The sequence below is a fragment of the Miscanthus floridulus genome, chromosome 5 (assembly GCF_019320115.1).
Source record: "Miscanthus floridulus cultivar M001 chromosome 5, ASM1932011v1, whole genome shotgun sequence".
In the NCBI taxonomy this organism is placed as follows: Eukaryota; Viridiplantae; Streptophyta; class Magnoliopsida; order Poales; family Poaceae; genus Miscanthus; species Miscanthus floridulus.
The window spans coordinates 135,998,860-136,023,315 of NC_089584.1; the positions used below are offsets into that span (position 1 = coordinate 135,998,860).

General features: G+C 48.4%; 2 protein-coding genes and 1 pseudogene across 2 annotated transcripts; 1 reads left to right on the plus strand and 2 right to left on the minus strand.

The window, feature by feature from the left end:
* Nucleotides 1–12,396: 12,396 nt before the first annotated feature.
* LOC136453749 (stearoyl-[acyl-carrier-protein] 9-desaturase 1, chloroplastic-like) lies at nt 12,397–14,110 on the plus strand (annotated as a pseudogene).
* Nucleotides 14,111–14,583: 473 nt separating this feature from the next.
* LOC136453752 (pentatricopeptide repeat-containing protein At3g21470-like) lies at nt 14,584–16,461 on the minus strand. Its single transcript, XM_066454306.1, has one exon. It carries the CDS (start codon nt 16,384–16,386, stop codon nt 14,752–14,754), a length of 1,635 nt encoding a protein of 544 aa, XP_066310403.1. The 5' UTR covers nt 16,387–16,461; the 3' UTR covers nt 14,584–14,751.
* A 951-nt stretch (nt 16,462–17,412) lies between these two features.
* Nucleotides 17,413–18,816, minus strand: LOC136455424 (uncharacterized). Its single transcript, XM_066455455.1, has 5 exons — nt 18,755–18,816; nt 18,505–18,625; nt 18,347–18,374; nt 17,718–18,244; nt 17,413–17,520 (listed from the first exon to the last, which is right to left on the minus strand). Exons 1-5 carry the CDS (start codon nt 18,814–18,816, stop codon nt 17,413–17,415), a joined length of 846 nt encoding a protein of 281 aa, XP_066311552.1.
* Between the last annotated feature and the right edge of the window lie 5,640 nt (nt 18,817–24,456).

Below are 24,456 nucleotides of genomic sequence, written 5' to 3' on the forward strand. Positions count from 1 at the left end.
CCACGATCCATCGACGTCCCTCTGTCGATGTCGAACTCGCGATACTCGGCAAACAGACACAAATAAATATTCACATCAATTCAACTGCGTTCCAAAAATTATGAAACTTTATGGATAGGTGGGGTTCGATTTTAGATGAATTTAGGAAGAAGAAGTGATGGAATCGGAGTTAGCATAGTGGAGATATTAATTGTGCAAGGTGGCCGCTAATTAATCACGAGGAGAGAAAATGAAACATGATTAGTGGCCACGAGCTGCCGCTGGTTATTAGAAAGGGAAAAGGAATATAGAAATGGGTGGAGTGGATTAATGGCTCATGACTCTTGACTTTACGTGTATAGGAGCTGAGTTGGTTCTCGGTTTTGCTACTAGCACATGGCATAGGACAAGCTGCTGTTGTGGACTTAAACAAAGAGCAGAGCGGGTATACGGCTAGGATTCTTCGAGAGAGACACAGAGAGCACCGAGCGTTTGTGCTCCTCAGCTCGTCCACCATGGACAGCTGCTGGACTTTCGCCTGATGGCGATTCTGGCCATGACTTCCAAATCTAAGGGCATATGGAGGTAGAAGGGAGGTAGGGGATGTATGGGGACTATCTACCTTGGTCTATTGCAGCTCAAGGAAGGAGATCAACAGAGCGCAGCCTTCCTAGGCAGGAACAGAGAAACTCGATTTAGAGAGTAAGATGGTGAGCGGTGGAGTGGGATGGCTCGGCAGGCTTGGCGTGTCCTTTATAGGCAGGAGATGCGGGGCTGGAGGTGGAGCTAGCATTTGGCTAGCTGGTCATGTGAATTGGATTTCACGTGATGAACTTGGAGTGGGTCTTGGTCATGAGTGAATTAATTCAAATGATGGACTTTGAGTGGTCTTTGGACTTAACGAGCATATCAGGACTAGAGTGTGCTTTGGGCTAAACGTGCTTGGTGGTGGGGTGCTGATTCATTCATGCAGGTCAAGGAATTAATGGGGGAGGAGACCACAGGTCAAGAAAACATTAGAGAATGAGAAGATCAATTGCAGATTAGCTACCTCAGCTGATTATTGCAGCTCAGGAGAAATTGATAGACGCAACTTTTACGGGCAAGAACAGAGAAACTTGATTTGAGAGAAGCAAGTGAGCAGCAAAGCGGAACAGCTCGGCGTAACCTTTTAAAGGCAGGCGACGCGAAGGCGCGACAGCGACGTGTCGTAAGGTTAGCGGCTAACTAGCTTGCTTAAAGGTAATAAAGCATTGCTGCGCACGGTGCGATGCTTCGGATGAACAGTGCTTCCACGATGCTACAGTACTTTCCACGAGCTACAGTGTTTTCCACTGTGCTATAGTGATTCTGCGTGCTACAGTATTCCGTGTGGAATGGGTGCCTGCGAAGTGGAGTGCCCGAAGGACAAGTCTTGACTGCAGAGGTGACCATGACCAAAGTCTGAGTCATCATCATACCATGACTGGCCGGGTATACCTTTTGAACACAATAGTGTGCCGTGGTTGGCAGGCCAGCTTAGTCTAATCACTGTCATTAGCTTCTAGTCCTTTGTATGCTTTGGAAGTTAGATTTTCTATTGGCTGCACCTGGTTCTGGTTGTGGTGACTCAGTGGCTGTACAGCCAGAACCAATTCCAGGAAGATGTTGACTGCATGTAGTCAGAGTACAAGGCAAGGATCCAGATTGTTATTAGTCATGCATTACTTACGAGCACCCTGACTGTTAGTGGTAGACTTGTCAATCGTGATATTCACAGTCGGCGTCGCCGCGAGGCAAACAGAGGGATGGCGAGCTGGGGAGGGAGAGCAGAGTTGTGGCGTTGGTGCACACACAGTAGTTCGGCTCGGCAAATGTAGACATAAGTAATCAAGTCAGAGACAGAAGCAAAGCAAAAGCCGGAGAGCATGGATGCGGATGGATGGGAAGACTTTGCAATGCAGCGAATTGTAGGGCCACGATGAGAACGAGACAGTAATCAAAAGTAATGCCAGGCGAGTACGTTGCATGCCGGAAAAATAAACGAAGCTGCTACGCTCTCTTTCTCGTCCGTTCGTGCTTAACAAAATAAACTCATGAGTTTATATATATGTATCGTTCTATTTATTAATGGATTTTATTTTATTTATAAAAGTTGATTTTCATGCTTAATCTAACCGAACAAAACGTTCTCTAGAATCGTCGTCGGACATTCCTAAATATTTCTACGCACTACGTAATTTATCTTGAGCGTTTATTTGAGTCCACGAAACTAAGTCACACAGGATTCGCTTATCGCCTCAAGTACGTTTTAAATTAAAAACATGAGAAACTCGTTTTGAAAATTTTACTTAGGCCTAAATCGTGGTGCTAAACGATATCGTAACACTAGGGGTGTTACAACCAACCCCCCTTAAAAAGAATCTCGTCCCGAGATTCGAAGCAAGAACCAGAAGAGGGGAAAATCCGATCTCATTCCGTAGATCAGGGATTACACAAAATATTACATGACTTCGAATGCTAACCACACGAGGATCTAAGGATACATGGTTAAGAGCAACCTGGTACAACCGCGACTTAATCCAGAAGTCGAGATAGACGGGGACAATGGAGAAACAATAAGATAATGATTATCCAAAATATGGCATAGCACCAACAGATCCAAAAACAGTCGACTGAGAAGTAAAACATCGTGAATCCTAAAATCAAACTATCTAAAGGAACTTGAACTTCTTCGGCGAACCAGATCCTTTCTTCTCTTCAGGTTACATCATCACCTCAGACTGACGAACCTAGCTTCACAAGGTCAACTGGATTTCGTAGCTCTGCTCCGTATGCGAGGGGAATGGGGATGAAGAAGAAGAGCAAGGACCAAGGATATCTTATAGTGGCGAACAGAGGTGGAGCGCAAATCATCGGTAGTGGAGGCGGAGTGGATGGGATACACAGACGGTTCATGCTGTGAAGATAAGATCGGACATGGTGCGCTTCCTGCGCGAGTGGTAGAGGGGGAAATAAAGGAGAGGAGAGGGGGTCCACTCGAGGAGATAGACGTGCGGGCAGTCGTGTCACCAAAAGAAGAAGGAAGAGAGGGGGAAGGGGAAATGAGGGGGGGGGTCCGGTACGGGGAACGACGGTGCGGGGTAGAGAGCCGACCGGACGCCAGGAAAAGGAAAAGTGCACAGTGCACAAGGACGACGAGTGTGGCACAATGCTGCAGCCACGCGAGAAAGGGAAGCTAAAGGGCCCGACACAGACGGCGTTCGCAGGGCATGCAACGAAATAACCCGGCATACATAGCGTGGTCAACTAAACACAGGGCTTGGGACATGACATCCACTCAGGCTTTTACAAGCACTCCCAACTACTCGACCACGTCCGTCTTTCATGTAGACTAATACCATGTCATACTTTCTTCCTCCAAAACCACCTCCTCTTGCTTACTTTGAGAGAACACTAATTCATCGACCCGTTGTGGATTTCCCGTTTAAACACCTGAACATTTCCAAGGAAAAAAAATTTGTAGCAAAACGGTATGGCGGTGTAACTTGGTAAAGGTACTTGGTCAAAAACCTCGATACCAGCGTGTGCCAAGCAGCGTCACCATGTGGCAGCTGTTCCACAGGGAGCCCTTGGTTTCATCATGGCACCATAAGCTTTTAACCAGGCAATTAATACCAACTTACACGCCATGAAGGTGGTGGGGTCATAGACCACAGAGTAAGGGAAGTATTTCAAGGGGAAATTCAAACAACAAAGGTTCCCTTCACAACAAGGGACAAGGAATTCAAATCCAACGGCGGATTTGTTTTAAAAAGATTCAAGTGTTCTGTTGGGACATCCACAATTAGTCGATACAATGTCCAATGTTCTCCAATCACTACTGGTTTGTCGGTATCTGAATGTCAACTTCTCTTGTAACCCGCTTAACATTGCCCTTAAAAACTTTAAGCACATCTAACGAAACTTAAGGTAGATGAACGCAATAAACACAGTGAACTAAATAAAATGCATCTTCCAACGGTCTTATACGGGTACATCATACAGGCATTCAGGCTCCCATTCACGATACAGCATTCACCTTCCCTACTAGCGGACAATCTCAACAACTACGGACGAACAACAATGGCACGAACACAATACTGGAGGACAGCGATGAAAAACACTACTACTACGGGTACAGCATCCCAAGGCCACTAATCTACATCTTCTCGTGGCAATGGCTGAGTGAGAGGAATCAAGGGCTCTACTTCTGACACTTCTGAGGGTGGAGGTGCTGGCGGCACTGCCACACCGGTTCTCCTTCCTTCTGGCGAGTGGATAGGGATCCCTTCTAAGATCAGGGCATCCTGCCTCAGCAGCCAGCGTCCTATGCTTGGCCCTAGTGACAAGATAGGCCTCACGTAGCTGATGGACATATCGGTCTTCAGCCTCCTTCAGAGCTTCTGACATGGCAGTTTCTCGGCTCTCAGCAGCTACAGCACTAGCATGCGCTTCAGCAAGCTGCACCTCGAGTATCCGGGTGAAGATCTTGGCTTCCTCGGCTCGACGGAGGCAGATCCTCAGTTCCAAGGCTTGCCGGTCATACTGCTCATCTAGAGCAAGCAAGTACGTGGTCAAGTGCACCACGGTAGGACTGTCCTCTTGCGCATCCCGCCCTTGCAAGGCCTCCATGCGAGCCCTCCATGCCCGCTGATTCCTGTCCAAAGGTGGAAAGAACCGCATGGGGGTACGGGCAATGGGCTCCTCATAGATCTGGCAGAGGTACCGTAAGGCTTTGCGGGCCACAATCTGGTAGGTGTCGGTGAAGTGAAACCCGGTTACGGTCACACTCCAGGCTTCAGTAAGGTCGAGGAACTCTTCACTCTTCCCGATGTAGACGGTAACCTCACACCGCTCGGTGCCATGCTCCTCATACTCACGGCCCTCATACTCGGGGCGATCTTTGACTCTGAGCTTTTGCAGGGTGGCATACAGGATTCTGGGAAAACCCTCAACATTCAGATAATAACTACTAACCTAGGCTCCTGCCATCTCTAGCGGTGGTTGCAAGAAAGGCTGAGCGAAAAGAAAGGCTAGCTCAAAGGAAAAGCTAAGCGAGCTAAAGTGCGTCGAGTGGTGATACCAATTGCTAAGTCAGGCTCTACTTATAAAGGCGGAGCGTTCAGTGGTCCTGGCGTGGTCCACCAGGGTTCTCGCATGGGATCACTATGAATGAACCGACCAAAATCCACACGTTCGAGGCGAGCGACGTCCGAGGCCATTACTGACTAGTACGACTGCAGGGCAAAGGTCCGACAAGAGCGCAGAAAAGGGGTATGGGGAGACATGAGTCACAACAGGCGCGAACCATGGGCGAACGCGGAGCACGAAGCCACAGTGTAGACCTAACTCTGGAACAGAAATAATTCAGTCATGCATAATACGACACACGTGACACCTATGGATGGCGTACCAGTAAGCAATATGAGTGCTACAATGCACAACCAGGATATGCATGAATGCACGCCCTATACGTCCTTCCACTGTTGCCAGCATATAGGGCAACCGTTCTCAAATTTTTGGCACATCGTTCTCTCCTTGTAGCTAGTCGATACTATCGAACTATGCTCGAGTCAGTGTACCTGCAGAAAACTTGATTAAGCCTATCTAAGTTAGCAGAGTGCCATCTATCCTGGATACATAACCATAGTAATAGGGCTACTTATATAACTTCGCATGTAAACGTCCTAACTTTTTGCAAAAACAGGTTGTCAATTTTTAGCTTAGAAAAGGATTTGAAAGATTTATTTCCTCATTTATGCTCTGATACCACCTGTGGTAGAACCGCCTAATCTAATGCCTCACAGGAGTGCTTGTCTTCCATTAGACACTAAGCACTCAAGGGAGAACACTAAATTACTCGGTTCCGTCGGGCACACCCCAGGGGAGAACCCGAAAATCCACATTTTTGCCATCAGGATCACAAATGAGAGAACAAAGCTTACATCATTCTTAACCATTTCATACATCACTTTTAGTACAACATCAGAGTATAATAGTTATTGTATAACAGCGGAATGTAATCATATTATCAGAGTTATAAACAATTTAATGTACAACGGAATTTAAACATGTGATCAGAATTACAACAGAAATAAACATTTATTAATGACATGATGAAGTATTGATATATAAACTACTACAACAGATTATGAAACTTTCGTTTATAAAAACATTTGGTGAGAGTTATAAATAAAAACTACGATCGTGACGTAAAGGAATCCTCGCTGAGCCCACCAGGAGAGATCCACACACAAAGGTTAGCTCTAGCCTCCACCTATCACCTGCAACAGGAGGAATAAAACCCTGAGTACTCAATTGTACTCAGCAAGACTTACCCGACAGGAGGAAAGAAAAGACTCTAAGGATATGCAAGACTATCTGGCTTGTGGGTGTATTGCATTTGCAGGAAGCATTACTAAGCGTGCGTCCTTATATTCGATTTTTATTAATAGCCGCATTGGTTCATTAACTACCCATTCTATGTAAGCACCTATGCTACTTTCAAGCAGGTGGTAAGCAATCAAATTTCCTTTTTCCATCTTGCATCTTTCAGTTCTTACTACGATGCTAAACCATAGACAAGCCATACCGGATTTCCCAGCGATTCGTGAATCAATGCCCCCAGCTGGGTACCCCGAAAACACACGCCCCGCTTGTACCCCAGGCATAAGCAAGACTAACCCATCACTCTCCTGTCTCGGGTGTCTAGGTCCCCGTCCAAACTGGGACTCCAAGCCCCCGCCCCTGAGTCCCGGACTCAGTGTGGTGCAAGGACCTCCTCCACCAAAATAAAACCCTAACAGTCGGTCCGGAAAGAGCCGGATCCGCGATAAGAGAGCAACAAGTCTTCCAAGCGCCCATACACAAGTATGTGCTCGGGATAATAAGTCTGTGACCTGCCTAGAGCCTTATGCAATGATCGGTCCTTAACCGACCAGACAGGGAAAGCAGTGTAACCAAGCCATGCCCCGCATCTGCGGCGACACAACCTCTTACACCCACCAATACCCAAACCATATCCCTGCCCGGTCACCATTTTTCCTTTCCGCTATTTATATTTTTCAAGTGATAATAATCAAATAATATATTTCCTATCTCTCGCGAGTGACAGGCAATCACTCGACTTCTACCGAAGTCCTGTAGCATAGCATTTTACACGATCCTGTCATACTAGTAAGACTCATAGGATAAAGATATATATATGCACGTGGGTTTCAATCAACTCCTTAAAACTTAATGCACAAATATAATTTAAACTGTAGAAAAGTAGGGGTTATGCACCAGGGCTTGCCTGGGTAAAATATAATCAAAAGTTAGCATTCCATCTTCATGATATGATCACCATAGCATCATCTTTCAGCTACTCCAGTTGATACCATCGATCCACCGTCGTTCCTATTATGATATGTATTGATGCAAATGCATAGATGTAAATAATCAACGGCAGCCAAAATTCTTAGAAATCCAACCACACTTCCAAAAGTACCATTTCTCCAGCAACTCTCGATGACTCCACGATCCATCGACGTCCCTCCATCGGTGTCGAACTCGCGATACTCGGTAAACAGACACAAATAAATATTCACATAAATTCAACTATGTTCCAAAAATTATGAAACTTTATGGATAGGTGGGGTTCGATTTTAGATGAATTTAGGCAGAAGAAGTGATGGAATCGGAGTTAGCATAGTGGAGATATTAATTATGCAAGGTGGCCGCTAATTAATCACGAGGAGAGAAAATGAAACATGATTAGTGGCCACGAGCTGCCGCTGGTTATTAGAAAGGGAAAAGGAATAAAGAAATGGGTGGAGTGGATTAATGGCTCATGACTCTTGACTTTACGTGTATAGGAGCTGAGTTGGTTCTCGGCTTTGCTACTGGCACATGGCATAGGACAAGCTGCTGCTGTGGACTTAAACAAAGAGCAGAGCGGGTATATGGCTAGGATTCTTCGAGAGAGACACAGAGAGCACCGGGCGTTTGTGCTCCTCAGCTCGTCCACCATGGACAGCTGCTGGACTTTCGCCTGATGGTGATTCTGGCCATGACTTCCAAATCTAAGGGCATAGGGAGGTAGGGGATGTATGGGGACTATCTACCTTGGTCTATTGCAGCTCAAGGAAGGAGATCAACAGAGCGCAGCCTTCCTAGGCAAGAACAGAGAAACTCGATTTAGAGAGTAAGATGGTGAGCGGCGGAGTGGGATGGCTCGGCAGGCTTGGCGTGTCCTTTATAGGCAGGAGATGCGGGGCTGGAGGTGGAGCTGGCATTTGGCTAGCTGGTCATGTGAATTGGATTTCACGTGATGAACTTGGAGTGGGTCTTGGTCATGAGTGAATTAATTCAAATGATGGACTTTGAGTGGTCTTTGGACTTAACGAGCATATCAGGACTAGAGTGTGCTTTGGGCTAAACGTGCTTGGTGGTGGGGTGCTGATTCATTCATGCAGGTCAAGGAATTAATGGGGGGAGGAGACCACAGGTCAAGGAAACATTAGAGAATGAGAAGATCAATTGCAGATTAGCTACCTCAGCTGATTATTGCAGCTCGGGAGAAATCGATAGACGCAGCTTTCACGGGCAAGAACAGAGAAACTTGATTTGAGAGAAGCAAGTGAGCAGCAGAGCGGAACGGCTCGGCGTAACCTTTTAAAGGCAGGCGACGCGAAGGCGCGACAGCGACGCGTCGTAAGGTTAGCGGCTAACTAGCTTGCTTAAAGGTAATAAAGCGTTGCTACGCATGGCGCGATGCTTCGGATGAACAGTGCTTCCACGATGCTACAATACTTTCCATGAGCTACAGTGTTTTCCACTGTGCTACAGTGATTCTGCGTGCTGCAGTGTTCCGTGTGGAAAGGGTGCCTGCGAAGTGGAGTGCCCGAAGGGCAAGTCTTAACTGCAGAGGTGACCATGACCAAAGTTTGAGCCATCATCATACCATGACTGGCCGGGTATACCTTTTGAACACAACAGTGTGCCGTGGTTGGCAGGCCAGCTTAGTCTAATCACTGTCATTAGCTTCTAGTCCTTTGTATGCTTCGGAAGTTAGATTTTCTATTGGTTGCACCTGGTTCTGGTTGTGGTGACTTAGTGGCTGTACAGCCAGAACCAATTCCAGGAAGATGTTGACTGCATGTAGTCAGAGTACAAGGCAAGGATCCAGATTGTTATTAGTCGTGCATTACTTACGAGCACCCTGACTGTTAGTGGTAGACTTGTCAATCGTGATATTCACAGTCGGCGTCGGCGCGAGGCAAATAGAGGGATGGCGAGCTGGGGAGGGAGAGCAGAGCTGTGGCGTTGGTGCACACACAGTAGTTCGGCTCGGCAAATGTAGACATAAGTAATCAAGTCAGAGACAGAAGCAAAGCAAAAGCCGAAGAGCATGGATGCGGATGGATGGGAAGACTTTGCAATGCAGCGAATTGCAGGGCCACGATGAGAACGAGACAATAATCAAAAGTAATGCCAGGCGAGTACGTTGCATGCCGGAAAAATAAACGAAGCTGCTGCGCTCTCTTTCTCGTCCGTTCGTGCTTAACAAAATAAACTCATGAGTTTATATATATGTATCGTTCTATTTATTAATGGATTTTATTTTATTTATAAAAGTTGATTTTCATGCTTAATCTAACCGAACAAAACGTTCTCTAGAATCGTCGTCGGACATTCCTGAATATTTCTACACACTGCGTAATTTATCTTGAGCGTTTATTTGAGTCCACGAAACTAAGTCACACAGGATTCGCTTATCGCCTCAAGTACGTTTTAAATTAAAAACATGAGAAACTCGTTTTGAAAATTTTACTTAGGCCTAAATCGTGGTGCTAAACGAGATCGTAACACTATGGGTGTTACACGCTTCTCCTGGGCTTGCCCCCGGCTTCACGGCCTAGCGGAGGGCCACCGCCAAGAAGTGCCGGAGCAGGGCCAGGATGATCCTCGCCTCCCTCTTCTGCAGCGCCGACAAGCTCGATGTCGTCGTGCAGGACGACCTCACTCGTCAGGGTGACGCCAACACGTTGGGGGAGAGGGACCGGTTGGTGCTCGCCTCGGCTCTGGAGTGGGGGCGCGAGCGCGACGACAATGCCTACGCCTACGCCTACAGCGACGATGGCGATGAGGAGGAGGTGGTGGCACCCACGCCTGAACTGGAGGTTAAAGAGAAGAGAATGGGTTCGATCTTCGTTTTGATATGTTCTGTCCCTGACATCTAACATTTGTGAAGAATTTAATATATATTTCTCTGATATCTACAATCCATATAAATAATTTGTAAACTTTTCTGAATAATTTGACATATATTTCTCTGAGATCTGCAATCCATAAAAATAGAAGTTGTGTTATTCCTAAATTACATCACTCTGTCCAATAAATTACAGTAAAAAAATCATTGTAAATATAATAATAAGATATTGTAAATATAGCTAAAAGACATCGTAAATGTATGGACAAAAATCAGGTGTCATGAGCTTCTAGAACACTCAGTTTAGACAGATAAAAAATATTTCCCTCCGTTTGTGTTTACTTGTCAGCAACTTTTTACTGTAGCAAAATTTGACCATCTGTTTTTTCTTCTAAAAAAATCTTAGATACTTCAATGTATATAACACTAATGAAGTATGTTCAATAAAGAATCATATATGTAAAAACTTGATGTATCTAAAAATCTTTTGCAGGAAAAAACGAATGGTCAAAATTACTACGGTAAAAATCCGGTGATAAGTAAACGAAAACGGAGGTAGTATATAATTGGGGGTTAGCGTCTAACAAAGGGAGCCTCACGTAACTAATGGGACAACTAAGATCTAGAAACTTCATTTTCCAAGTATTTTTGAAAACAAGGTTTTATTTTTTTCAAGTTCTTCCCATCCATTAGCACTCTGTCTAATCACCAAAGTATTATTGGAACTGCTTTGGGAGGGGGTATTAGTGAGCTAAAATCCCAACACCGCTTCACGAAATCAAGAACTAGCTAGCAGCCTAGCACTTGTGGAGCCAAAGAATCTGCCTTGACGTCTTTGTCACACGCATATCGGGGCATCGGGTGTCACAGACCGGAGGGAAGACGCCCGAAAGATGTTTTTCCTAACCAATCTGATTATCTGAACAAGGTTTGGCCATGCTCAGCACGACAGTCCGTGCGATACGTGATCGCGGACTCCAGACGGGCTGCAGCCTGCAAGTGCAAACCCCCACGAAAGCCTCTCGTTTTAGGTTTGAAACAAGATCATCTGCCTGTTGTTCCCGCGCAGCACAGGTCACCGGACTACGGGGGTGTTTGTTCTTGAGTAGCTCCTGAAATTCACGTGATATCGAATGTTTAGATACTAATAAAGAGCATTAAATATAGATTAATTATAAAACCAATTACATAGATGGAGGCTAATTTGCGAGACGATTTTTTAAGCCTAATTAATTTGTCATTAGCACATGTTTACTGTAGCATCACATTGTCAGATCATGAACTAATTAGGCTTAAAAGATTCGCCTCGTAAATTAGTCACAAGTTGTGTAATTAGTTTCATAATTAATCTATATTTAATACTCCATACATATGTCTAAATATTTGATGTAACCAGAATTTTACGAGCTCCTGCACGAACCAAACATGTCCAACTTCTACTCAAGTGGATGGTGGTGCAGTGGTGGGTTCCACCGTTCCTGCCAGTACAGTTTTCTGTAGCTCGTGTCGCCTACGGGCTACAGCGCCACTTGGCACTTGCGGCACGCCCCCGCCGCACGTGCCGCTCGATGGGCAAAAAGACTCCAGTTGTAAAATCCAGGGGCGGAGTACGGTGTTTTACCTTGAATCCGCCTTCGCTAATCAGCCCTGGTCAAAAAAGTTTCACACCCCTACAAGGAGGCACTAGCGGCAATATTCTTCCACAGTCCACATCATCAAATCAACCAAGTCACAACTTCCGTGCATTGTGGCTCAGACAATCAGGCTGTGTTTAGTTCGCGAAACTTTGGGAATTTGGCTATGGTAGCACTTTTGTTTTTATTTAAAAATTAGTGTTCAATCATGAACTAATTAGGCTCAAAACGTTCGTCTCGCGATTTCCAACCAAACTGTGCAATTAGTTTTTTTCGTCTACATTTAATGCTCCATACACGTATCGTAAGATTCGATGTGATGGCTACTGTAGCACTTTTTGGGAATTTAGCTGGGAACTAAACGAGGCCTCACATTCACAAATCTGCACCCAATATGCTCCAGTTTTACCAATCTGACTGAAAGCCGAATGACTCTGGCCTGGATGACTCATGACTGGATGTCCGAGTTCATTGTTCGCCGCCCAACTGTCCCCTCCTCGCCGCTCACCGGACACCGGCCAAGCATGCGTGCAGGCAACTCACGAACCAACCCAGCCAGAGCCAGCAGGTGTCCCGCCGGACAGATCAGACAGACACCCACAGAATTCGTATCCCCAGACTCCCGCAGAAACCCCCGGCAAAACCACTGCACCCACCGGTTTTCCGCCCACCAGCCAAAGCCCACGCCACGATACAGCTTGTCGCATCCCGTCTCCCACGCGCCGGCGTTCGCTCGCCGTCCAACAAACTCTCTCCCAACACTCCACAGTAACCGCTGTCCACTCCCTCCTCCAGTATCCAACCCGTACGCAGCGGAGCCAACCCAACGGACACGATGCAGGCCCACGGCATCGCCATCCGCGCCCGCGGCCCGGTGGCGGTGGTGGCGCCAGCCCCCGCGCGCCGCCGGCAATGCCGCGAGTCGGCGGCGGCGGCGGTCGCGGCTCCCGCCGCGCGCGCCCGCGTGACGCACTCGATGCCGCCGGAGAAGGCGGAGGTGTTCCGGTCGCTGGAGGGCTGGGCGGCGCGGTCGCTGCTGCCGCTGCTCAAGCCCGTGGAGGAGTGCTGGCAACCGACGGACTTCCTGCCGGACTCCTCGTCCGAGATGTTCGAGCACGAGGTCCGGGAGCTGCGCGCCCGCGCCGCAGGGCTGCCCGACGAGTACTTCGTCGTGCTCGTGGGCGACATGATCACGGAGGAGGCGCTGCCCACGTACCAGACCATGATCAACACGCTCGACGGCGTCCGCGACGAGACCGGCGCCAGCGCCTGCCCCTGGGCGGTCTGGACGCGTACCTGGACCGCCATGGCGACATCCTCGGCAAGTACATGTACCTCTCTGGCCGCGTCGACATGCGCATGGTCGAGAAGACCGTCCAGTACCTCATCGGCTCCGGCATGGTACGCATCACCATCGTCTTGGACTTTTTTTTGGGGGGGGGGGGGGGGGGGGGGGGGATCATCTTGGACTCTTGGATCCAACAATTCTCCACTGCAGTGCATCGTGCATTCTATGATGTTCACTCCCGAGGCTGGTTTTCTTTCTGAATTGCAGGATCCCGGGGGTGTTCCGGAACGGAGAACAACCCGTACCTGGGCTTCGTCTACACGAGCTTCCAGGAGCGCGCGACGGCCATCTCACACGGCAACACCGCGCGGCTGGCCAGGGCGCACGGGGACGACGTCCTGGCGCGCACCTGCGGCACCATCGCCGCCGACGAGAAGCGGCACGAGACGGCGTACGGGTGCATCGTGGAGCAGCTGCTGCGGCTGTACCCGGAGGGCGCGGTGCTCGCCATCGCGGACATGATGCGCAAGCGGATCACCATGCCCGCGCACCTCATGCACGACGGCCGCGACATGAACCTGTTCGAGCACTTCGCCGCCGTCGCCCAGCGCCTCGGCGTGTACACCGCCCGGGATTACACGGACATCGTTGAGTTCCTTGTCAAGCGGTGGGAGCTGGAGACGCTGGAGAGCGGGCTCTCCGGCGAGGGCCGTAGGGCCAGGGACTTCGTCTGTGGGCTCGCGCTGAGGATGCGCCGGGCCGCGGAGCGCGCCGAGGACAGGGCCAAGAAGGACGAGCCCAGGATGGTCAAGTTCAGCTGGATCTTTGATACGGAAGTGGTTGTTTAGGCACTTGTTGCTGACTGTGATATCGTCAAGTAATGTCGCTATCTGTTAGTGTCTTTTTCACAATGTGTTTATGTGTTTGAAATGCAGTAACTGTGTTTCTTTCTGGTACTAGTACAAAATTCCGAGAAATATATGTTCTGGAATCTTCACAAGAAATGGTACGATTTGGAGCCCAGATTGCAGAATCAGTGGTGCCAGAACTGGTGAGCGTGCCAAACGGACCGAAAATGGACCGTTCGTAGCTTGTGAACTTTGCCAAAACTAGGTACCGCCGCAGCCGCTAAAGACAACAAGCATGATTGATTATTGGATTTTGTATAAGATTTCCAATAAGTTGGATTGTGCATGTATGCATCCAATGTGTTTCATCGTTCATATTCCTGGGTCCACTTTGGCTTGAAAGTATCCCTGGACCCTAGTGGCTACAGTACAATAATCTTCTACGTCCTGTTCGTTTAGGCTTGTTTGGCTTATAAGTTATGGGTGAAAGTACTGTTAGCTGGTTTGGTGTGGGAGAAAAATATTGTTCGTTGGCTGATAAGGCATGGCTTATAAGCCAAATACGACCCAAAGAACAGGCTGAAACTTTCTGAAATAAACACCTGGATTGCAGCTCACAAATTCTAGAACAGGACTGCAATGGTCGACGTCTGGATTTATTTATTTTTTCTATCAAACGCAGCACATCAAGATCATTTCTTCTTTGGGTGAGCTACTGAAATCAGACCGATGAAAAACATGAAACAAAATTATTAAACAAACTTACAGTAATCTAGTCTGCACAGAGCACTACTGCCTACTGCCTGCACACACTTGGTATTCAGGAATGCCAAGCTCAAGCGAACTGCAGCCAGGAGTCTTCTCAATCCCATGTCGCGCCATTTTCCTCCTTATTTGCTCTGCCTGCTCCCACCTCTCCGAAGCAGCCATGATATTTGACAGCATGATGTACTCTGCGTCATTGGACGATGCGTGAACAGAATGCAATCGATGGATCTCATCAGTTACCAATCTTGACATTTCCGCATCACCATGCACTCTGCAAGCTCCAAGCAACGATCCCCAGATCACCTCGTTGGGTTCCTCAGGCATGTTCTTGACAATCTTGTAGGCCTCTTTCAGTTTTCCAGCCCGGCCTAATAGATCGACCAGGCAACCGTAATGTTCCAATCCTGTTTCAACTCCATATGCATCGAGCTTGTTGAAGATTCGCAATCCTTCGTCAACAAACCCTCCATGCGTGCAAGCTCCAAGCACAGCAAGAACGGTGATCGAGTTGGGTGTCGGCCCAGCGCGCTCCATCTGGAAGAACAGGTGGAGTGCTTCATCGCTCCGACCATGGCTTGCAAGCGCGGAGATCATGGTGTTCCAGCATTCGGTGTTCTTCCATCTCATGCTATCAAAGATGTGTCGGGCGTACGCGAGGTCACCACACTTGGCATACATATCGACCAGACCGTTCACCACAAAGTGGTTCTTCCGGATATGCTTCCGGTTAATGAAGTCATGAACTTTCTTCCCCTGCTCTAGCGACCCGAGCTGCGCGCATGCTGACAGCAGGCTCGCCACGGTGAACTCATCTGGCTTTACCCTCTCCTGCAGCATCGAATGAAAAGCCTCAAGCGCCTTCTCACTGCACCCAATTTGCGCGTACCCGGCGATCAGTGCGTTCCAGTTCACCAGGTTCCGGGTCGGGATCCTATCGAACACCGCACGCGCCTCCTCGGCGTCGCCAGCCTTGAAGTATCCCGTGACCATCGACGACCAAACAAAGGCGTTCCTCGCCGGCATCCTATCGAACACCTCCCTTGCCGCCTCCATGTCCCCCGTCGACACGTAGCCGTGCACGAGCACGGTCCACGTGACAACGGTCCGCATCCCCAGCGGCGTGGCCTCGAACCACCTCCGAGCTTCCGGCATGTTGCCCTTCTCCGCGAACCCACGGATCAGCGTCGCCCACGTGACATACGTCCAGGAACGCATGCCACCGAACAGCGCCAGGGCACCGTCCATGTCCCCCGCCGCGGCGTACCCGGCGAGAAGCGCGTTGTAACTGATGACGTTCCGGTCCGGCATTTCGTCGAACGCCCTGCGCGCGTCGGCGAGTGCGCCGCACTTGCAGTACATTGACACGATCGTGGTGCCGACGAGCAGGTCGCGGGCAAAGGCGGACTTGAGGGCCTCCGCGTGGAGGGACTGGCCGAGTCCGGGATTGGCCGGGGAGGAGGCGGCAGCGGCCTTGAGGAGGACGGGGAGGAGGGGCTGGTGGTGCGTCCGGCGGGGCACGTTCCTGGCGTAGACGAGGGCGGCTTCCCGGAGCAAGGATTGGGAGGCGTACTCCCTGACGAGGTGGGCCCACTTGTTAGGATCATGCGAGCTGCTGGTCATGTAGATGGCGTGGAGTTGCCTCGCTCGGCTAGCCATGCGAGCGGACCTCGGATTAGACCCCGGTTCTGGGCGTCTGGGTTGCAAGGCTGAGCGCGCGTGGCGCACGCGCCTATGGGCCTGTTCGCTGGTTGGGGCTGGTGCTGGTTTGGGCTGGCTGGTGCTGGTTTTTTGTGAGAGGAAAACACTGTTGGCTGGTTGGTTTGGGCTGGCTGAAACCAACAAGCGAACAGGCTGGCCCTCTCGCACGCATGGCGGCTCCTCCGGAGTCCGGACCTAAGAGCATCACTCACCGTATCCTTCCAGAACAGAGATCGGTAAAAAAACTATCCTCCGACAGCTTCCCATTCAAATATAGTCATCTTATATTTCAGGTTATTCATTAGCCAAATATAGAAGACAAGAAGATATGAAAAAATAATTAGAGAGTGAGATTTAAAAATGCTTTGGAGATGCTCTAAGGCGACTCCTCTGCTGGCCATCTCTAAATTTGTTGTGAAATATATTTTTAAACTATGCTTATTTCATGCTATAAACATTAATATTTTTAACTATATATTTGATCCAACTTTAGACATGTTAACCAAAAATATATCTAGAATTATATTTTTTTTTTTGTGTGGAGAAAGGCAATACTAGATGTTATGTAGAGAAAAGAGAGATTAAAAATCTTGCTAGCAGGAAGAGATGAACTAAGTTTTTTGCGCAAAAAATGAATTAAGTTCCTTAAGCCCTTCTCTCATTTTACCAAGTGGCAGCAGCATATATAATTTATTTACATATCGGACCACTCCTGTACAAAAGACTACGACCTGCTTCCTAGGGCTCCTAATTTCCATCTCCACGACCAAAGGAGCATAAATAGAAGGCAAAATGAACCCATATTGGTAACCGGCGTTTGCGCCAGTAGTCAGGTACTATAGCACAAAGATAGGTACAAGAGTTACGATCTGCTTCCTACGGCTAAGAACTACCACCTTCGGGACCAAAGGAGCATAAACAAAAGGCAAAACGAACCCATATGGTTACCGGTGTTTGCGTCAGTAATCAGTTACTGGCACAAAGCTAGGTTAAGATAGATCCAAGAGTTGCACTTTTCGGCTTATCGCCGTTGTCATCAGACGAAGATGAAGAGCTGCTATTGGAACAAGCCTTTGGGGCGTGCAGGTATTGCTCTTGGAGCTCCAATTGCAGGAATAATGTTTGGGGCCTCAAGCGCATGTATTGCTCCTGGAGCTCCAATTGCAGGAACAATGTTTAGAGCTTCAGATGCAGGAGCTACAAGTGCTGAAATCACACCGTTAGCCTCATAGTTGTCGTTGTCAGAATCATCATCAGAACTGCTACTTGAGGAACCCTCTGGAGCGTACATCATCGATGTCTGAGTTCTCAACAGCATCATTGTAGTTGACAACTCTCCTTTGCCTCTTGCCACGACCCAGATCCACCTTGGGAGTAGCAGGCTTCAGAACCTTGAGGTCCTCTACTTTGGGGGAACCAGGTTCTTCATCCTCCATGCCGTGTGCAAAGCTCACAATGCTCCCAAGATAGCCATTGTCATCTTTGGAGCACTTTTCCTCAAAACCGGGGTCTAGCTTCAGGAGATTCTCAATGGCCTCATCATCATAATGGATTGAAGTGGCACTGATCTTTTTCTTGTCAATAATTGTCTTTGCTCCATGGAGAAGTATAGACTGCAACTCATCTACATTTGGCTTCTTATTAGAAGAGTTCATTAACATATTCTCTATAGCTAACTTCTGCCTGGACTTTTGCAATATCTTCTCTTCAACTGAACACTTTGTTATGAGCTGGTAAACAACTACTGGCCGGGTCTGCCCAATCCGGTGTGCTCTAGATTGTGCTTGCAAGTCCATAAACGGATTAAAATCAGGATCTGTAAACAGAACACCAACAATTAGTGCCCAGAGGACTATATTCCTATATTCTTTTGATTTGAGAAGTCTGCATGGAAGAACACACAACAAAAGCTACTAACCATAAATGATTACTCTGTCAGCTCCAGGCTGCAAACACAGTAAGCGTTGTTAGGACAATGATGGAGATGGGGTTAGCTTTGCTAGTACCAAAATTGTGTGACGGGACTAGACTCATGTTAGAGAAAAAAACTAATATGAACAGTATTATAATACATACGAGGTCAACACCTAGACCGCCAGCTCGAGTTGACATCAAGAAAATGAATATTTCACTTTCAGCTCTGTTGTATTCTTTTATGCTTTCCTGCCTTGATGAGAGTGATGTCTGTCCATCAATGCTGCCAAGTGCCAACACAAACATGAAGTGCCAAAAATGCAGTACATGAACAGCATGTCAAGATGAAACAAAGATTATCCATGCATAATACTTGAGGACAGATGAGACAAAAGATTGATCAAATACATACCGTGCATATTTGTACCCCAAGTAAAAAAGGAAATCCTCAAGAATATCAAGCATCGTGGTCATTTGCGAGAAGATCAGTACACGATTTCCTCTTTCTTTCAGTCTCGGAAGCAACTGCACATCAAAAATTAAGAATTATTACACTCTGGCCTCCTTCTTGGCCTACTCCTCCTTCAACCTGGTGAGCTCCGCCTGGGCTTCCTAGACCTTGACAGAGGCCTTCAGCTCCGTGCCCTGAGCATATGACTGTTTCCGGAATGAGAATTTGGAAGATATTTACAGCAGGGAATGACAAAATGCATTTACTTACCCTCAGGTGGCCGTTAAAGACAGAAGTCTGGTTCAGCAGCCCGGACCAAGACCTCATCAACTCGGCGAACTCCGGACTATACGCCTAGAGCTGGGTACCCAGTCTGGTAACTGGGACGACATCCTCCTCCTCTGTTTGCTGGGCGCTTGTCATCGGCACATCTGGGGAAGGAGCACTCGGCGCAGCGGTGCTTGGGTCAGCCCTCGTGCTCTGCACATCTTCACCAGTAGTAGCCTTTGTAGGCTCTGGCCCCGGTGGCTGGTGAGCTTCGCCTGCTTCAGTCGCCGCCACCTCTAGCCGCAGCACCTCTACACCCTCTGTAGTACCCGGCTGCGTAGGTTGCTCTGCTTCACCATCAGCGAGCGTCGGACCCTACGCTCGTGGTATCTCAGTGGACCCGAGTGGAGACACAAGCCTGCTTGCCTGGCCTTTTTCCACCCGGGTACCATCGGTATAAAGATGGCAACGGGGAATTCCCCATCGGGTATCGTCCTCCCATCCCCGTCCCCATGGGGGAAGATTTTCTCCGTCCCCATCCCCGTGAAAGCTGGTGGGGGACCTTCTCTCCCCATCCTCGAACCCGAGCGGGGAATGCATCCCCGACATGGTCCCCGTCCCCGCGATATAAGCTTGAAAAAAATTAATCAAATCAACAATCTAGAAGAATAAATGTTAACCACCAACGCATCTTGAATCATATGAAATGAGATCGTTTTGTTTTACAACTCACAGCTTCTTTGCTGCCAAAATCATAAACAAATCAATAAGAAAACAAATACACAAGTGCTTGGGTCAGGATGAGAAAGTAAAAGTAAAAAGGCACGATACAAATGCAATACACCCATGCTGTCCACTAGCAAGATGAGAAAAAGGAGACGCAACACAACACGGCAACAAACCAACAACCATCTTTCTTGCAGATGGAGGTACCGCCGTACCGAGCGGCAGGTTTCCTATGCAGGGGCCGTGGCAGCTCCACAACTGGCGATGGTCTGGCCACGCCGCCAGGTCCTGGAGGCTTCAGGGTGCTACACGGGCGGAGGGGCATGAGTTGATGACGGACGAGCTGTTGGCTGCAACCTCCGCTACCGTGAGCATGCAAGAGCGAGAGTGAGAGATGCCGAGCGAGACCGTGTGCGGCACGACAGCTGGAGGACGGGGGTGACCAGATAGGGACTGAGGAATTAGGGTTGGAATGGAGGTTTATATACTCCGTGACTTGTTGGGCCTTTACATGGGCCTAGCGCCCTGGCTGACTGGTGCTTGCTTCACGGGTTGGGTCGGCGGGTATCGGGGTCGGGGACCAGCCAACCATCCCTGACGGGGACGGCTTTCCTACCAAATGTATCCCTGTGGAGATCAATTCTCCTTCATCCCCGTCCCCTAAAGGAAGAATTCTTCGTGGGGAATCAGGGATTGGGTCCCCATTGCCATATTGATATCGATACGTGGGCTCTCTTCAACCCGGAGCTCTTCACTCTGTGCCCGAGTACTCAGTGTCTTTTTTACCATGTTATGAGTTGCAACACTTACTTGGGACTAGATTTTTTCTTTAGGGTGGGCTTTCCTAATGATATACCACTAAGCGATCTACCTAGCTCCAGGCTTGATACAGATGCTGACAGCACTGAGTCCTCCTGATGACTCATAGTGCTAGCACCCTATCCAAGTGTGATCCCATCACCCTGAGGTGGCACCCGGGTGCTCAACAGGTCTGGTGGCGACATCCTGCCAAAAGCAAATAAACGTCACCAAGTATACCTATGTTAAGAATTCAGTAACAGAATTTTATTTGAAAAGAATACTTACTGTCTGATAGAAAACGATGTGTCTTCCTCCTCTTCTGTTTGTTCCTCCACTGCCTCATGTGTAGTAGTTGTTCACGAGTTTGATTTAGCATAGGGTAAAATTCAGACTACATGGAGATAGTTTAAACATCCAGTGTGTAGGCTCGACGGGGCCTCTTGGGCACTGCCCCGCTCCTAACGGCAACATCAGCCTCCAACGATTGTTTCTTGCTAGCGGCACCCTGCCTAGCACCTGGGTTTGCCTGGACTATGACGACGTCCGAGCTTCCTTCAGACTCACCCTCGGCTTCCTGGCCTATAGGGACGACGGAGGCGGCGCTCCCTCTGTCTGCTCTGCTGGATGCTGCTCCGCTTCCGCCAAGTCCTCTAGAGTCAGGACATGGAGGACGGGCAGGCAAATCATTGAAATTCCGCCCCAACTCCTACATCAACACACAAGAGTCAGTTTTTTCATAGTATTAAGATATTTACATATCACAATGTCAATATACTTACAGTGGCTGGCAAATTCTGATGATCATGCTTCGTGTATTGGTATGGTATCACCTGTACTGACGCAAGCACGTTCTGAATTCTCTCTAGAACTTCACCCTCTATCAGTTCATCAGTGGTTATCCGGGCAGGGTCCTCTGGCCTAGTGTACTCGGACCCATAGTGGATCCTCTCCTACAGAGGCTGTACTCAGCGCCTAATGAAGCTGGCAACCACACCGACTCCACTAAGGCCTTAGTCCTTCATGGCTCGGATTTGCTTGAGGAAAGGATGAATACCCTCAAGTGCTGTTGCACTCGGCGTCTCCTTATCCCAATGGTTATTGGGTACTGGTGCAGTGTTGCTATGCACCTTAGGGGGGCCACATGTTCCCCGCATATAACCACTCGGCCCTCCAGTTCTTTACAGAATCCACCAGGATATAGTGGACATACTCGTTCTTCCTCCCCACACGGAATTGAATACCAGCACACTGAAAGCTCTAGTTTGGTTTTGGTGAATTAATAAAACCCTAAGTGCTAACCTAGTTTATCAAAGTGATTATGAGATAGGTAGCACATTCCAAGTGGTGAAGAAAATGAAGATCATGACATGATGATGGTGATGCCATGGTAACAATCAAGTGCTTGGACTTGAAAAGAAGAAAGAGAAAAACAAAAGGCTCAAGGCAAAGGTATAAATGGTAGGAGCCATTTTGTTTCGGTGATCAAGACACTTAGTGAGTGTGATCACATTTAGGTTCGATAGCCATACTATTAAGAGGGGTGAAACTCGTATCAAAATGTGGTTATCAAAGTGCCACTAGATGCTCTAATTCATTGCATATGCATTTAGGATCTAGTGGAGTGCTAACGCCCTTGAAAATGTTTTGTGAAAATATGCTAACACACATGTGCATAAGGTGATACACTTGGTGGTTGGCACATTTGAGCAAGGGCTAGGAACTTCACCGGTGGAGTGTCCGCCCATAGAGTGTGGACAGTCCGACAGTGCCACCGGCGCCCTAGACTAAAAAAACGGAGGTCACTGTAAGTGACCGGACGCTGGTCTCGGTAGGACCGGCTCGTCCGGTCAGGTGAAGCATGAAGACGCTGGCGTCGGTCTCTAACCAGACGCTGGGTCACTTAGTGATCGGACGCTAGAAGGTTGCATTCGGTCCTACTGACGTGGTAGCGCATAGGGGAGTTGTCGTGTGACCGGACGCTGGGTGTGTCCGGTCGAGCATGACTGGACACGTCCGGTCGTAAAAAGTCGTCTCTAGATGCTTACTAGAAACGACCGGACGCTGGGGTTCAGCGTTCGGTCACTTCACAGCAGCGCGTCCGGTCATCACTTTGAAAGGTCCTAATATGGCTAGAGGGGGGGGGGTGAATAGCCTATTTAAAAATCTACAAATCAACTAGAGCAATTTAATTTGTATGACAAATAGCGAAATACAAACTTGCTCTAGCTCTACAAGGGTTGCAAGCCACCTATCCAACAATTCTAGTTGCAATGATTACTAGGCACACAACTTGTAATGTTACTACTCACCAAGAGCTCTCAATCTTGCTACTCTAAAGAGCTCCACTAGATGAACTTAAAATAACAAAGCAAGCTCTCAATTCTAATTACTCTAAAGAGCTTGCCATAACTAGTTTGCAAGAATATAAATGAGTGAGTAGGGTGATTATACCGCCGTGTAGAGGAGTGAACCAATTACAAGATGAATACTAAATCAATCACCGGGAGAATACCAAAGGGCAAGAGACAACCAATTTTTCTCCCGAGGTTCACGTGCTTGCCGACACGCTAGTCCCCGTTGTGTCGACCAACACTTGGTGGTTTGGCGGCTAAGAGGTGTTGCATGAACCTCGTCCACACGATTGGACACTGCAAGAACCTACCCACAAGTGAGGTAACTCAATGACACGAGCAATCCACTAGATTTACCTTTTGGCTCTCCGCCGGGGAAGGCACAAGACCCCTAACAATCACCACGATCGGAGCCGAAGACAATCACCAACCTTCGCTCAACGATCCTTGCTGCTCCAAGCCATCTTGGTGGCGGCAACCACCAAGAGTAACAAGTGAATCTCGTAGCTAAACACGAATGCCAAGTGCCTCTAGATGCAATCACTCAAGCAATGCACTTGGATTCTCTCCCAATCTCACAATGATGATGAAACAATGATGGAGATGAGTGGGAGGGCTTTGGCTAAGCTCACAAGGTTGCTATGTCAATGCAAATGTCCAAGAGAGAGAGCTTGAGCCAGCCATGAGGCTTAAATAGAAGCCCCCACGAAATAAAGCCGTTGGGCTACTCACTGCACTGAACACGGGCCAACTGGATGCTCCGGTCAGATTGACTGGATGTTGGACCCCAGTGTCCGGTCGCGCGATACACGCCACATGTCCCCTCTCTTCAAATACTGAGCGCCCTATCCCAACGGTTAAGTGATGACCAAACGTGCTGCTACGAGGTGACCGGACGCTGGACCTCAGTGTCTGGTCGTTTCCAATAAGGTTCCATTTGCGCAAAATCACGACCGGACGCGTCCGGTCATGCTCGACCGGACTCACCCAGCGTCCGGTCACTCAATGTCTCCACTTTGCACCACACATCAGCGTACGTCAGCATTGACCGGACACACCCTACCAGCGTCTGGTCATAAGACCGAGACGCGTGCTCACTGCTGCTACTGACTGGACTCTAAACCCAGCGTCCGGTCACTACACCACTAGCGTCCGGTCACTCTATGAACCCCTGTCTTTTCTATCTAGGGTGCCGGTGGCACCGTTGGACTATCCGCACTCTACGGGCGGACACTCCGCCGATGAGGTTTCTAACCCTTACTCAAATGTGCCAACCACCAAGTGTATCACCTTGTGCACATGTGTTAGCATATTTTCATAAAAAGCATTTTCAAGGGTGTTAGCACTCCACTAGATCCTAAATGCATATGCAATGAGTTAGAGCATCTAGTGGCACTTTAATAACCGCATTTCAATACGAGTTTCACCCTCTTAATAGTATGGCTATCTAACCTAAATGTGATCACACTCGCTAAGTATCTTGATCACCGAAATAAAATGGCTCCTACTATTTATACC

What these genes read in the sequence shown, in the direction of transcription:
- LOC136455424 (XM_066455455.1), bottom strand. Translation starts at nt 18,816, where the DNA reads ATGACCACGATGCTTGATATTCTTGAGGATTTCCTTTTTTACTTGGGG. An exon ending in GCGGTCTAGGTGTTGACCTC is followed by an intron (nt 18,375 to 18,504) that starts GTATGTATTATA and finishes CTGTGTTTGCAG; the next exon opens with CCTGGAGCTGACAGAGTAAT. An exon ending in AGAACTCAGACATCGATGAT is followed by an intron (nt 17,521 to 17,717) that starts GTACGCTCCAGA and finishes GAGCTCCAAGAG; the next exon opens with CAATACCTGCACGCCCCAAA.
- LOC136453752 (XM_066454306.1), bottom strand. Translation starts at nt 16,386, where the DNA reads ATGGCTAGCCGAGCGAGGCAACTCCACGCCATCTACATGACCAGCAGC.